Source organism: Ahaetulla prasina, chromosome 4 (genome assembly GCF_028640845.1).
Source record: "Ahaetulla prasina isolate Xishuangbanna chromosome 4, ASM2864084v1, whole genome shotgun sequence".
Lineage (NCBI taxonomy): Eukaryota > Metazoa > Chordata > Lepidosauria > Squamata > Colubridae > Ahaetulla > Ahaetulla prasina.
Genome location: NC_080542.1, coordinates 43982667 through 43999126, shown reverse-complemented (window position 1 = coordinate 43999126; position 16460 = coordinate 43982667). Strand labels below are relative to the sequence as shown.

The 16460-nt window shown below is 42.1% G+C and overlaps 1 protein-coding gene across 3 annotated transcripts in view; it reads left to right on the top strand.

The window, feature by feature from the left end:
- The window catches only part of RAPGEFL1 (Rap guanine nucleotide exchange factor like 1), a 76177-nt gene that overhangs the window by 35935 nt on the left and 23782 nt on the right, over nucleotides 1–16460 (top strand). For all 3 annotated transcript variants that reach the window (XM_058181058.1, XM_058181059.1, XM_058181056.1), the window contains exons 6-10: nucleotides 482–649; nucleotides 2062–2159; nucleotides 2321–2443; nucleotides 5443–5621; nucleotides 7604–7694. In XM_058181058.1, the coding sequence (XP_058037041.1) occupies nucleotides 482–649; nucleotides 2062–2159; nucleotides 2321–2443; nucleotides 5443–5621; nucleotides 7604–7694 (659 nt within the window). The remainder of the gene's footprint in view (nucleotides 1–481; nucleotides 650–2061; nucleotides 2160–2320; nucleotides 2444–5442; nucleotides 5622–7603; nucleotides 7695–16460) is intronic.

The window sequence follows — 16460 nt, the reverse complement described above, 5'->3', positions numbered from 1 at the left end:
TGAGACAGTAATGGGGCAGGAACAAACAGGGACACTGATGCTGTATGTTCCAGGGATTCACACGCATCATAAATTGGGGTTTTCTACCAGTTGAAATTTCAAAGTCTCACATAAATCAAATTATAAAAGTCTAACCTGAGCTGCCATGAATGATGTCTCAAGATCTGTATTTAAGCGGGTAAGAGTGGGAAGTAAGCAGCATCCTTGTCATTGTCCTAGATATAGTTTTGCAGATGAATGATGAAACCAGGAAATTCCTTAATCTGTCTAGCAGGAATAGAATTCCACCAGTGTTGACTGTTCCTGCTGTTTCCATATTTCAGGACCAACGTTACAGGCTTTTCCAAATGCAACATGTTGGCTTGATTGCATCTAGTTCCCAACTGTGGCCAAAGTCTCAGAGACACTGATAGGATTCAAGCCATCATTAAAGTCACTTGCTATTCCACACTTCAGTTTGGTTGTCTCCCCTTTTTTCTAGTCTTCTGCCGAGTCTATATGCCAGACCACTCCTATGTCACCATCCGCAGCCGCCTCTCAGCCTCTGTGCAGGACATCCTCACGTCAGTGACCGAGAAACTTCAATATTCTGATGAACAGCCTACACGGGAGGAAGCTCTCATTCTGGTGGCTGTTGCATCATCAGGAGGTATCTGTCCCTCAGGAAGAATGATAGCGACACCTCTGTGGTTTGGGTTATCCTTCTGCAATCTTGAAACTCAAAAACTTCAGAAAATAAAAGGTCAAAGAGGGAAAAAGCACAACAAGTTATAGTTACTATTACATCTTACTGCGATCTTTTTCATTGTCTGAATAGCAGGTTCATTTTGCTCCTGGTCAAAATGAAGCCCATTTAGGTTTTCTTGTTTGTTGCACCAGAATGAGGCCTTAGAAGAAGGTAATAGACTTACCTAGGGCCTGGGGTCACATAGTATGCAGGGAAATGTCCATAAGTGCAGCAAAAGTGAAACAGAGTAGTGAATTCATGAATAATTAATGAATTATTCAATAACGTAAGTTGAAATAGAAGGTAGTTCTTTTTTCCAGTGTAGAATTTTATTGAGTTACAAAATATTGTAAAATACAAAAGTAAATAGAAAAACAGTGGGGAGGAAAAGGGGGAAGAGAAGTGAGGAAGGATAAGAAAAAAAAAGAAAAAGCATTGACTTCCGACTGTCTCTGTTGCAGTAAAATAAGGCACTAACATCAAATCACAACTTTTTGCTTTTTCATAATATGAACAAGCCATTTCTGTAAAGATCTATCAATCTATTCAGAAAAACCCTAAATCAAAGTTTCATTTTTTTCCACTACAAGCACGAAGTTCAGAAGTGGTCTCCATGTGGAAACAAAAGTACTTACGTTCTTTTCTTTAATCAAAGTGGTCAATTTTGCCATTTTGGCCAACTCCATCAACTTCTGCAACCATTCGTCCATAGTAGGAATCGAAATATCCTTCCATTTTGGTTGAAATATCCTTCCATTTTGGTTGACAGAAGCAATAGTCTTGCTTCTGTCAACAAAATATAATACCAAAGTGAAACAGAAGATAGATCTGTTATATGTTGTTCCTTTGTCTGCTTTGTGGAAGGGTTAATGAGTGAAAGTCCTTCTGCCTAGAATTTGGTTTTAAGGACTGGGAAAGTCTCAACAATTAAGCCTAAAGCCAAAAATGAAAAAGTGAAATACTAATAAATGGTGTCCTATACCCAGCCAATTGTAACTCTCCAGGGTGTTCAGATACACAAGATAGGACAAACCGTGGTTGTTGTTGTTGTTTTTTTTGGGGGGGGGAATCTTACCTTAGGCATTCCAGATGTGATTGCACTGTGAGAAACTCCACTGGTGCCAGATGTCTCAAAAAAGTGGGCCAGATACATATTGAAGCATAAAATGTGTTTTCATGTGAGGGACGATAAATTGAAAGGAGGACTTATAGACTTCATGTGAATATGAACCTACAACCACCTTATTTTTTTTAAATAAAAGTGCTATGGAGGGTATTTATATGTCAAATCAGATAATTCAATAATTTTCAATAATTTTCATCCCTAATCTCAGAGAAATCTGTGCTACAGCCTAATGAAGAGTGTGTTTTCACTACCTTGGGAATAAACAGCCATCTTTTTGCCTGTACAAAGGATACTTTTCCATCCCTGGTAAGTGGATTTCCTTGGATGTTGCTCTCCTTGACATGTCACTATGGCTTTTGCGTTGTGACTCTTTGTGGTTGGAGTTGCTGTGTTCAAAGATACACATTCACACGCATACATACCCAGATCTACTGGTAACATACCCACCAGTTTGACCTTTTCTGCAGGTCCCTCTCCCAGAGGAAATCCAAGTGTCACCAGGTGACACAGAGATCCACCGAATGGAAGCTGAGGATGTAGCAAATCACCTGACAGCCTTCCACTGGGAACTGTTCTGGTGTGTCCATGAGGTGAGCAAACCAAACATAACCTTCCTAACTTGATCTCTTCCAGATATGTTTGGACACTGACTCTCTGGCACATCATAATGTCAGCATCCAAGATCTGAATATACATTCAGAGATGCCTCAAATTCTTATCACTGTGTAGTTCTATACTGTACTGAGTGTTTCCTTGAGATGCTAGATTTCTTTGGGTAGAGGGAACTTCTCAATAGGCCTATTCAAACTTTGCAAGAACTGTTCTGTCTGCCATTCTTAAGATTTTTTTTTAATGAACTTTCAGAAACGGAAAAGTTTGACTGATATTTTGCACTAAAATAGCAGGATGTTCTCATGACTGAATGTTTGGAAAAAGATGAGGTTAGGAGCTTGCTCTCTGACACATTGGTTATTTTTTTTACTAGAGACTTAAAACATCATACATCACCATCCAATCATCACTGAAATGCTAGCAAATTTGCCCTCATTACAATAAACAGCAAAGATTGACTGACCTGATTTTATCACTCCCCCCCCCCCCACAGTGGGGGTTAAACAAATTCGGTGGCCATTAAGCAAATACCAAGGTCATTAATTGAACCAGTTGTTTGCTATGGGCTAGTTTTGCTGAAATCTGGAAGTAAATACCAGTTTTCAGCAAAAAACATTGTAAAATGCAGTCAAGTGCAAATGAAAGCAAATGAACCAGCAAACATGTGGAAAACTCTTAAAAATACCACCGGCTAGGGCAAACCTCCTTCCCAGGCTGAAGGAAATAAACAACTGGCAGATGACCTGAACGTGTTTTACTGCAGGTTTAAAAGGAAACTATAGCCACCTATCTCCATAACCACCATCTCAGACACACCAACAACAGCCAAGCCTCCTACAACTGACCCCATTTCATTGGGTTCACAACCTCTAGTGATCACAGAAAAGGCAGTGCAGGACCTATTTCACAAACAAAAGCCAGGAAAGCCAGGCCCAGGCAAGATAACTCCTTCTTGCTTAAAAGTCTGTGCTGACCAATTGGCCCCCATCTTCACCAATATCTTCAATAAATCATTAGAGATGTGCTATGTTCCTTCTTGCTTCAAACGCTCTACCATCATCCCAGTGACGAAGAAGCCCACTATCAAGGAACTGAATGACTACAGACCAGTTGCTTTAACATCTGTAGTCATGAAAGCCTTTGAAAGGCTAGTGCTTTCCTACTTGAAAACCATCATGGATCCGCTGTTAGACCCCTTGCAATTTGCATACCAAGCAAATAGATCAACAGATGATGCTGTCAATATGGCTCTGCACTACATCCTACAACATCTTGAATCTCCAAAGACCTATGTAAGGGTCCTCTTTGTAGACTTTAGTTCAGCATTCAATACCATCATTCCAGACACTCTTCTAACTAAGCTAAACCAGCTACTTACCTGAACAGACTTGTAAGTGGATCACAAGCTTCCTAACAAACAGGAAGCAGCAGGTGAAGCTAAGCAAGATCACATCAAATACCTGTACAATTAGCACAGGGGGCCCCCAAAGCTGTGTACTCTCCCCACTTCTCTTCTCTCTGTATACCAATGACTGCATCTCCAACGATCCATCTGTTAAACTACTGAAGTTCGCAGATGACACAACAGTGATTGGTCTCATTCGAGACAATGACGAATCCATATATGTGAGATGTGAGATGTGAGGTCGAACGACTAGCCTTGTGATGCGACCATAACAATCTGGAACAGAACACACTCAAAACTGTAGAAATGGTGGTAGACTTTAGGAGAAACCCTTCCATATTTCCACCACTTAACAATACTTGACAACACAGTATCAACAGTAGAAACCTTCAAATTTTTAGGTTCTATCATATCGCAAGATCTAAAATGGACAGTTAACATCAAAAACATCATCAAAAAAGGACAACAAAGACTGTTCTTTCTGTGCCAACTCAGAAAGCTCAAACTGCCCAAGGAGCTACTGATCCAGTTCTACAGAGGAATTACTGAGTCTGTCATTTGCACCTCTATAACTGTGTGGTTTGGTTCTGCAACCCAACAAGAAAGACACAGACTTCAGAGGATAATTAGAACTGCAGAAAAAATAATTGCTACCAACCTGCCTTCCATTGAGGACCTGTATACTGCATGAATCAAGAAGAGGGCCGTGAAAATATTTACAGATCCCTCACATCCTGGACATAAACTGTTTCAACTCCTACCATTAAAACGACGCTATAGAGCATTGCACACCAGAACAACTAGACACAAGAACAGTTTTTCCCCGAAGGCCATCACTCTGCTAAACAAATAATTCCCTCAACACTGTCAAACTATTTACTAAATCTACTCTACTATTAATCTTCTCACTCTTTTCATCATCAATCTCTTTCCACTTATGACTGTATGACTGTAACTTTTTATTGCTATCATTAAGGGTTAAATTGCAACCTATGACCATCATTTGTGTTGTAAATGTTGTACCTTTGATGAAGGTATTTTTTTTTTCTTTTATGTACACTGAGAGCATATGCACCAAAACAAATTCCTTGTGTGTCCAATCACACTTGGCCAATAAATTCTATTCTATTCTGTTCTGTTCTGTTCTGTTCTGTTCTATGTGATCATGAGATGCTGCAAGTGGTCATAAATGTGGCCTGGACTACAAAATGTAGTCATGTGTCTGTGGATTTGAACTTTAGAACTAGGTCATAAATGCTCCTGGGAATTCTGTTATTCTGAATGGTCACTAGGTAATCAGTTGTAAGACGGGGACAGCTTGTATAAAGGAATATTCAATCATTAGTCTTTTACCATTTTGTGGGTTGAACTGATCCAATATGACAGTTTGGCCTTATCTTTTCTCCAGTTCGGTTTCTGCTCCCTTTCTCCTTGTTATGTGTGACATAGATTTATCAATGAAAGGAGTTCATGTACACGAGACGCTTAGCTCCAGGATTGCAGGGTGAAGCCTTCAATCTGGGTCTCAGAAGGCCTGTTGGTTACTCTCTTTCCTTTTCAATTTCTTTATAGGTAGAATTTGTGGATTATGTGTTCCATGGTGAACGTGGCCGACGGGAGACTGCCAATTTAGAATTGCTGCTGCAACGTTGCAGTGAGGTTCAGCACTGGGTGGCTACTGAAATATTACTCTGTGACTCTCTAGGAAAGAGGGCTCACTTGCTCAAGAAATTCATCAAGATTGCTGCTGTGTGAGTGCCATATTTTGGCCCTTTCTTCATAATGGGATTGTGTTTAATACAGTCATAATGTCACTGATGATGATGGTTCTCCTTCTGTTACTTGACATGAGATGGTTAATGTTTCCCAAATGTTCAAAGCCCCTAGCCCTTTTTATATGTGTTGCACGGGTGATGCAAGTAAACAACATCAGAATTTAACTGCACAGTTGTGGCTGCCATCTGGATGTTTTTGACACACAAACACACAAGCGGTTGCTCAGGTTAGAACACTGGTTCTCAACCTTTATAGTGCTGCGACCCCTTTAATACAATTCCCCACGATGTGGCAACCCCAACCATAAAATTATTTTCTTTTTGAATTTATCGTGCCAGAAGCCGTATTGACTAGTGATCTGAACTGCTTGCGATTGCCTTTGAGGACGGAGGCATTAAAGCGGAGACTCCTCTCCTATTAAGTTTATCGCGCCTGAAGCCAGATTAGGTTAGCGATTGGGAATGATTGCAGCTGGCTTGAGGGGGAGACATCAGAGCAAAGATTTCTCTCTTTTTTAATTCATCGTGCCTGAAGCCGAATTCGGCTAGCGATTTGAAGAGCCTGCAGCTGGCTTGTGGAGTCAACCATTGGAGCGCGATTCTTCGACTCGCAAGTATACTTCCCATATTTCCTATGGTCTTAGGCGACCCCTGGCAAATCATCATTCGACCCCCAATGGGGTCACGACCCACAGGTTGAGAACCGCTGGGTTAGAAGAACATGCTGCATTAAGGGAAATGGTTTAAAATTCAAAAGGGGGATAATTGAAAATATTCAACTTCTCTGAATTTCAAGCAGCCCCAAAGAGAGGGTGAATTAAGTACTCACAAGGTTACAGGCAATCATCTTCCTCTGCAGTTACAGGCAGTTCATATCCTCTTTTGGCCAGCTTCCAGTTTTTTAATGAACATATTCCAATGTCTTGAAATTTGTAAAATAAGAACATTGGAATTCTGAGAAGTCTGCAGAATAGACTATGAAATCTTAGCTTTCCATTTTTCTCCTTTCTTGTTCTGTTCAACCATTATGTTCCTCTCTGCTTCCTCCCTGCATGGTCTGTCCACTTCCCTTCTCTGTTGGTTCATTTAAAGTTAATGGCTAGGAAGGCTGAACTTATTTCACCATCCTGGTTGGCTTTAATATCCAATGACAGTTGAGCCTTTGCTCAAACTTCATTCCCAGATTGTTTACTAGATGAGGGGATGTTGCAGTAGAAAGGCCTGGTGCCTGGAGGAGAAGAAAGAGGTTGAACACACCTATGAAACACACTGGGTGACAAATTATGGCCTTGAGGGATATTTTTCAGATTAGAGATGTGCTCTAAATTCCTGGATTTGCAAAGGCTATGGTTTGGTTACAAATGATCTTTATATCCTATGGATTCCATGGAAGACATTTTTCTTTCATCATTTACCTAGCTGGTACTTACTTTTAGGATCCTGTTAATCATTGATATAGGTTGTGTTTTACATCCCTTTAGCTGCATCTCAGCCACCGTGGAGGCAGATATATTTGAATTTGGTAGTTCAGATTTTGCTGATGATAAAGTCACATCCCTTCTCATTTCCCTTGCCACCTCCTGCTTCTCTGAGCCTTGGCAGTCTACCTGGGCTCAGAAGCATGAGAAGAGAAGGTGGAGGCATTTATTTGCACCTTTTTCTCTCTCTTCATCTCCTCCTCCCCCTCTTACTCAAATGGCACTCAAGTGTGAAATGATAGAAAATTTTACTGCAATTAAGTTAACACAGATTTAAGGGGCATTATGTCTTATGCATATAAGTAGTTAGGTGATAGGTACAAGGGGGTATGATAGCAGCCAAGATGGCTTCTCCTATTTTACTGACTGATATCAGACTAAATTAAATTAAGAGCTGGGATGGTACAATTGGTTGAAACTGCTCAGTTTTAATATTTTTCTCGTTTGGTTCTTAGCTACCTTTTTATTTTCTCCCCATAGATGTAAACAGCATCAGGACATGTTAACATTCTATGCTGTGGTTATAGGACTGAACAATGCGCCTGTCAGTCGTTTACGCCTCACCTGGGAGGTAAGATGATGATGAAGAGAAATAGATTATTGTGTATTTGTAATCTCCGTTATCTCTTTTTCTCTCATACACACTGTTTTTTTCACCCAAATTTGCAGTTAAACTTTTGTATTTCTAAAACATTTCAAATGGCCAAGGATATGCAATATAACATTTTAAAATTTTAAATGCATCCTGGCAAATTCTCATTATACCATTATCATCTTAAAAACAATTAAAATCTGCTGGATATTAGATCCAGATTAGATCCATAATTTATCATGACTGGAATAGATGCATTTCAGTTGGACAAATCTGAAATATTTCCTTCATTCCAGTTGGTTCTCTAATCATGTCACAAAGATTCTTTACCAACGCTCTTTTTGTGCTATGTCCTAGGACATTGCCTTTATCTCATTGGGAATTATAGTTATACAAGTATTAAAGTAAATTTTTCCTCATTCCAGCACTGTCCAAGGTTCATTTCATGGTGTGAAATCTATTAGGCTTTTTTTTTTTTTAACCTCATCACTGTAAAGAGAAATTAAGTAATTCCAGTGATTTGGAAGCAGGATCAAAGTCAGTAATAAAAAGAGCAGATTTCATGATACTGGTATAATTTTTTGTAAATTCAAAATGATTGAATAACACTTCAGCTCACCACTGAAAGGTCTTTTGAAAGATTAGCAGTGGTTCACTCCTTGTTATGATTTACTGCAACCATACTTCTCATTTTTAAAACTACAGTTTATGATTTAGGGCAGGCTGCAGGAGTTGAATCTGCACAATATAGCAAGCCAGAATCAAACCAAGTTCTTTTGGACTTGATACATGAAATCTAGCTTATCTGGCTCTAATACATGAAAAGCAAAATAAAAATGTAACAATTACTCCTAAGAATCAGGGAACAAGTCTCTCTGATTAGGAAGATGTAGGATTATCAAAGAAGCATTTCTTCATCCTTTACTTAGATAATGTCTGAACTCAGAAAGAAGTTTCATGGAATTTCCAAGAAACTACAAGGAAGTATATCCAATGTATTCCATGGAACTTGGTTCTGAATAAAGCTGTGAGGACTGGGTTGCAAACCAAGATACAAATCAAGATCACTGCAACCAATTTTGGTTACCATACTACAAAAAAGATGTTGAGATTTTGGAAAAAGTTCAGAGAAGAGCAACTAAGATGATCAAAGGCCTAAAGACTAAAACATATGAAGAACAGCTACAGTATTTGGGTTTGGCTAGTCTAAAGAAAAGAAGAATTAGGAGTGACATGGTAGAAGTATTTCAGTATTTGAGGAGCTGCCACAAAGAAGAGAGGGTCAAATTATTTTCCAAAGCACCAGAGGACAGGATAAGAAACTGACAAATGGTTGGAAACTAATGAAAGAGAGAGGCAACCTGGAATTAAGGAGAAACTTCCTAACAGTGAGGACAATTAACCAGTGGAACAGCTTGCCTTCAGAAATCTACCACTGGAGGTTTTTAAGAAGACACTGGACAGTCACTTATCTGAAATGGTATAGGTCTCGTGCTTGAGCAGGAGACCGGATTAGAAGATCTCCAAGGTCCCTTCCTTCCAGCTGATTCTATTCTTTCCTTTCCAATATCTATCTACATATCTATATTAATTTAGCCTAGAAATATCCCAGAGGGTGTGTGAAAGAAGTAAGACTGAGTTCATAAATAGTCTGATGTGGCATTACAGGAGAAAAATGATCCTGAAAAATTCCCTCAAAGCATTTCCAGCAATAGCAATAGCACTTATAGACCACTTCACAGTGCTTTACAGCCCTCTCTGAGTAGTTTACAGAGTCAGCATATTGCCCCAATAATCTGGGTCCTCGTTTTACTGACCTTGGAAGAATGGAAGGATGAGATAACCTTGAGCCAGTGAGACTCGAACTGCCAAACTGCTGGCAGCTGGTGATCAGCAGAAGTAGCCTGCAGTACTACATTCTAACCACTGCACCATCGCAGCTCTTTTTGGAATGTTCCTGACTCCTCCATTCTATACTCCTACCCCTTCCTGGCCAGATTCTAACCCTCTTTTATAGAATGATTATAAAATTGATTTGAAAGATTAAGATTAGGTTTGTTTATAAGTGTTTTTCAAACCTGACAATTTTAAGATGCATAGCCTTCAACCCCCAGCTTTTCTTTCTTTCATTCATTCATTCAGTCAGTCAGTCAGTCAGTCAGTCAGTCTATTCAGTGACCAACAAAAGATAATAAAAGGGGGAATAAAAGATAAATATAATCCAGATTGATAGATAGAAATGAATAAATTATATATTGGCAATGATAAAGTATATCAAATATGATACTCTGAACATTCCTATTAACAATATATGACTTCTAAAAATATGGTCAACACTAAAATATATGTCTTATAAAAATTATTAACAAATAGCAAGATGTTGATAAAAATAAAGGACTTTACTTCTTTAACCAGTTTTACCTTATCTTTGCAGCAGTACAAAATTTGGCCACTGTAACGTGTAATGGCTGGAATCTTGGAGATGGTTCATACATCTGCCTCCCTAGAAATCTTTCTAATAGAGGGAGGATATATGTCTAATATATCTCCTGGCCGTCTCCAGGAGAGCTTTTCATCAGGTTCGCCTGATTCGCCAGTTGCGCCGCTTCCTTGACCGAGATGCCCTATGCACGGTCACTCACGCTCTTGTTACCTCCCGCCTGGATTATTGCAATGCTCTCTACATAGGGCTCCCCTTGAAGAGCACCCAGAGGCTGCAGTTAGTTCAGAATGCGGCTGCGCATGTGGCTCCCACGTAACACCACTCCTGCGCAGGCTGCACTGGCTACCTGTGGTCTTCCGGGTGCACTTCAAGGTGTTGGTCACTACCTCTAAAGTGCTCCATGGCTTAGGGCCAGGGTACTTACGGGACCGCCTTCTGCTACCGAATACCTCCCACCGTCCCGTACGCTCACACAGAGAGGGGCTTCTCAGGGTGCCGTCTGCCAAGCAATGTCGGCTGGCGGCCCCCAGGGGAAGGTCCTTCTCTGTGGGGGCTCCTACCGTCTGGAACAAACTCCCCCCTGAATTACGCCAACTGCCTGACCTTCCCGCTGTGAGCTCAAGACCTATTTATTCATCCGTGCGGGACTGGTTTCGTGATTTTTAAATTTTATAATTTTATATTTTTAGAGAGTTTAATTTTAATAGGATATTGTTTTATATCTCAGCCTATATATAATAAGTTTTTTAATCTTTGTTTTAATTGTATATTGTTCTATTTTTATTATGGCTGTGAACCGCCCTGAGTCCTTTGGGAGAAGGGCGGTATAAAAATCTAATAAATAAATAAATAAATAAGTAAGTAAGTAAGTAAGTAAGTAAGTAAGTAAATAAATAAATAAATAAATAAATATCTCTGTAAAATTTGTAGTGTAATAACATATGTGAGATGTTTTTAACTTTCTTATTACCACATATACACATTCATTCCGCTATAGGTGTTTGCCTTGCAGGGTAAAACATTAAATCTATCTCTACAAAATGTTATTATGCTCTTAGGAAAAGTTAGCCCATTTATTCCATCCAATCCAATTTTTGATGTGGAAAGGTATCTTATTAACATCTAGCTGAAATTCCATGTCTCTTATTCTGTTGGTAACCAATTACTTGGCTTGATCATAGCCTAATTAGATTAAGAGAAATGGGAAAAGCCCATATAAGGGCAGCTTGTGCACTATCACCTGTTTCCAGGGAGAGGAGAAGTTATCTAAGCAGCACTGGAGGGACCAAGCACACTTGGAAGGATTGTATTTTCATCTAGTAAGCTATCATCACCTTCCAGGCCCTAACCTGAATTTAAAGCATTCCTGTCTCAATTCCCAATTGGGCATTTGATGTCCCACTAGGTGCATCTAAAATTGATTAGAGGAATTTTATTTCTACAGTTTCTACTGACTTTTTCTTCAAAAAAAATCCTGTTTGTGCCATTCAACTCACAGAATTCTCCAGCCAGCATGGAAAATTCTGGAGTTTGAAGTCCGCACATCTTGCGAAGTTTGAAAAATACTGGTTTATAAAGTTTTCTGTATTCCTTCCTTAGCATGGTTAGATTTTGGCAGACACTGAGTAAAAGGGTGTTAATTCCATCTTGAGGAGTAGCAGTAAATGGCTTTGATTACATGTTTGTCTTGTTTTACTGCAGGATGCAATCTGGGTCAGTCACTGGAACCAGAGGTTTTGTTTTCTGAGCTTTTGGACTCATGCTGGTGCCCAGATTGAGAAAAGTTCCCTGATTTGGGCTCCAGCATGAGTCCGAAAACTTGGAAGACAAAATCTCTGGTCCTGTTGACCGACCCAAATTGGATCCTGCAGGATTATCCTGGGACAAGTATATTTGCCTTCATTCTTGCTTTAGTGATCACAGTAATGAGGAATGGGTGAACTATTAGTCAGCAGTGTTGGAAAAGATGGTTACCACACCTTATTATGAAATTGCTATCCTTTGCACCTTTTTTTTAAACTTGGGAGCCAGACAGTGCTGGTGATAAATCATTACATTTATTTTTTTCTGTATTTTCAGACTGTCTTTATTTTCAACATGATTTATGGTAATTTATTCTTTCTTACTTTAAAAAAGGAGAAAAATTAGATGTGCCTTGCTTGAGAAACCATTGAGCAAGCTTGATTTGTACGAATAGTTGGCACAAGTGAAAATGTTTTTGGTTACTCAGATATTTTAGGTTAATTAGGAGTTACTGGTTTTATAATTATTATATTGTACATTTTAAATATTTATTTGTTCTACCTAGTTTCTGCACTTTTAGAAAGCACTAACATCTTTAACATGCTCAGATTTAATCTGTGTCTGTCAACAGTCTATTTACATGCAAAGCATTATTGTTAGCATCTAAAATGTGTTTTTATTTCATTGTAGGCTGTCTGCTTACAGCTGAAAGTGTGTTACTTGGCAGACCTGATAAATACTTCTTAATTGTCCTTGTTTCGCTTGGTAAAACTTGAAAGAAAATAAAGAATAAAAGCTAAACCCCACCTCATAGTAATAAAAAATGAGGAAAAGAGATTCTGCAGGAAACAGCAAAAGTAGCTAAAGCTGCAAAGAAAGGTTTTAATAAAAATTGGATGTCTCTTCTGAGGATAATACTTGTTTCCTAGTAAATATGGTAGAACAATGCTGACTTTAAGGAAGAACTTGCTGCATTAAGTGGTTTTATATTAAGTGCTGCATGGAATCTCTGTTTTAATGCTCCTTCCCCTGTGGCTACAGGTAATTGCAAAAAAGAAGGGCTGTAAGGATATCAAAAGACTCTAGTCTAGAATTCATTATTTTTCTTACACTTTCTGAAAATCAGGTAAAAAAACCTTGTTACAGCAGTAGAGTGGAAAATTGAGATTCCTTAAGTATCTACTGTAAGTCACTAAATGTTGAAAGATTCACAGTTGCGATATAGTGAGTGTTGAATTCATCTTTCCCAAGCTCCTAGGTTGACACAGAAACATAGAGACACTAAGTTGTTCATTACATTCACAATGTTCCTCTTGGCTGTTTTGCAAGAGCCGCTTTTCCTGTTTATCAGGAATTGAAGGTACACATAGTTTTTAATAGCCGGGTTCCTCCTATAATTTCAATAATCTTTGGCATCAGACTGTTGGCATCAAGCAGAGATGCAAACAAGAAGCATCTATGATCCAGAAAATTCAGTAGTAGGTTTCTTATTTGAGGACTCTTCTTCATGAAGCTTATATAGGGTAGGTAGGTTCTGCGCATGCGCAAGATGGCGGCGCCCTGAGGATCGGCGTCGGCGGTTTTCTCAGCTCCGACGAGATGGTAGCGCCCCTGGCCGCCTGCTTAGCCGCCCATGCCCCGGTCGGAAGATTTTGAAGTTTTAGGCAGCCATGGGAGAGGTTTTCGGACCTCTTAAGCCCCACGGTTGCCAGGAACGGACCCGGGAAGGTGAGCGGCGGATGGCGGCGGCCATGTTTGTGGCGCCGGCGGGGTGGTGAGCCGGCCTGTTTTCTACCTTGGTCGTGTGATGTTGGGCCCTTTCCCTCGGCTGTGAATACGAACTGCAGCGGAGGGAGAAGTGGTGAACTGGAGCAGCAGCGGTTCTTTGGCGTTTGGACAGCTTTTGCCATTTTTCCATTTTCCGCTTCTGTCGTTTCCACTATGTGGCTTTGGCCATGAAGGCTTTCTTGACTTATTCTCCTGTGGCCTTTGTTCATCCTGGCGGCCTTTTGCGGCCCATTGTGGCCTGCTATGGCCTGCTGCGGCCTCTATTTTCATCTGGGCGTCCTTGTTCCCTCCTGTCCTTCGGCCCCTCGGGGGAGGCCTTGCCTTTTCGTGAGGCCTCTTGGAGGGTTTTGGAGAGACTTGGAGAGACCTGGTCTCTGGAGCGAGCCGGACCCGGACATTCCAGGGGTGTTGGTGGCGGAGATGGAGTGACCCCTGGTGGGCATGGGCTGGACGAATCTGGAGCCGGTTATTGGAGGACTGCCTGAGGCCGGCAGAGAGTAAGACAATGGAGGTACCTTGGTCTGTTTCCTGGCCTGTTCTTTTTCCCGATACTGTGATATCATCGACAGTTTCCTGGCCTTTTGCGATCTTTATGGCCATATATTATGACTTTGTGAGTCATCAGGAACCGAGAGGAGACTAGTCTGGGAACAGCAAATTTCATCGAGAGTGGACACGAAACACCAACCCCACCCTTTTTTCCTCATGTTTAGGACTTGGCTTTGGACTATCTATCCTGGACTTAAGAACTCATATTTATTGGACCAAACTAAGATCTGGGTCCAGATATTGACCAGGAGATACCATCATGACTGTCCATTGACCGGATTATTATACGTCCGTCCTTAGCCCCTGAGGGCTAATTTTATATTATCATCTTAGCCAATTTCGAGATGGAGCCAGTTTTTCGCCGATTTTTATTATGCGATATTCCTCAATTGAACTCTTGCACCTGCGAGATGCCCCCGCCTCGCAGGAATGGCCCCCTACATTACCGAGGGCCGGCCTCAATGATGGGTCTTGGGATCCACAGAGGTGGCATGCGCATAGAAAGAACCTGTGGGGATTTTTAGATAGGGAATTTTTAAGGGGGGGTAGGGTAAGGGCGGGTGCTGGGGGTAGCCCGCCGAGGGAGGGGCCAGTCACTGCGCGTGTTTGCGGCGGGGTTTTAATAGGTCCGGAGGTTTTGGGGGAGGGTGATGTTCCTGACGATGAGGGTGGTTCCATCTGGGTGGTTAGTGGGAGAGGCAGATATGGCGGAGGGGGGGGCGTATCGAGAGTTGGGAGCACGTGTTCGATGTCTGAAAGCGATCACATGCTCTGGCCCCGCAGTTCCTACCCGTTCCTCGGGCGGCCATGATCCTCAGAGCTTGGATCTTCGGTTGATGTTATGTAATGCCCGGTCCGTGGCTAATAAAGCTCCCCTGATTTGCAATCTTATTCAGGGGGAGTCCGCGGACCTTATGGGCATTACGGAGACCTGGTTGGGTCCAGAGGGGGAGGTTCCCCTTGTTGAGCTGTGCCCTTCAGGTTTCCGAGCATTTCATCAGCCGAGGGCCCAAGGTAGGGGTGGGGGGGTGGCGGTTGTCATTAAGGAAGATCTAGAGCCGAAGGAGGCCACTGTTCCTCAGATTGCCGGCTGTGAATCCCTCTATGTGAGGTGGGGCCATAGGAATCAGTTGGGCTTGTTGATCACGTACCTGGCTCCTTGCTGCGTGACCACAGCCCTGCCCGAGCTGTTGGAGGTACTTGCCGCTGTGGCGGTTGAGACCCCCAGACTTATAGTCATGGGGGATTTCAACCTGCCATCAGCTGGCTTGTTATCGACTGCAGCTCGGGAGTTCCAGGCTTCCATGACGGCCTTGGACCTGATTCGAGTAAATGATGGCCCTACGCACATGGGGGGAGGCACGCTGGATCTGATTTATATCTCTGGACAGTGGTTAAATGATCTGGAATTAGATGATTTAGTAACAGAACCAATGTCATGGTCCGATCATTTTCTCCTTCGCCTAGACTTCCGAACCGCCACTCACCATCGCAGGGAGACGGAACCTATACGTTGGTTCCGTCCCAGGCGCCTGATGGACCCCGAGAGGTTCCTGACGGAGCTTGGGCCATTCCCTGAGGATCTGGCCCACGGCACGACTGAGGAACTAGTTGTGGCCTGGGAACAGGCCGCGGCTGGGGCCTTGGACCGTGTCATGCCTTTGCGGCCTCTGACCCGGCGTAGATCTCGTCCGACCCCTTGGTTCTCCGAGGGGCTGAGGGAGATGAAACGCCGGAGAAGACGCCTAGAGAGCACCTGGAGGTCCAGTCGTTCCGAAGCTGATCGGACACTAGTTAGGTCCTATTCTAGGACCTACCTAGTGGCAATGAGGGAGGCGAGGCGTTCCTACGCCTCCACCCTCATTGCGTCGGCAGATAACCGCCCAGCCACCCTGTTTCGGGTGACCTGCTCCCTCCTTCATCAGGAGGTGTGGGATGACCCTTTGCAGGGACGTGCCGAGGAGTTTAGTGGTTATCTATACGATAAAATTGCTCAGCTCCGGGATGGTCTGGACCGAAACTGGGATAATCCAAGCGAGGGAGAGGAGGCACGTCTTGTTGAGTCTGTTTGGGATGAGTTTGACCCTGTGGCTCCCGAGGACATGGACAGGTTGTTGGGGAGGCTTCACGCCAGTACATGTTTACTGGACCCGTGTCCTTCCTGGCTGGTACTGGCCACTCAGGAGGTGACACGAGGCTGGCTCCAGAGGATTATTAACGCT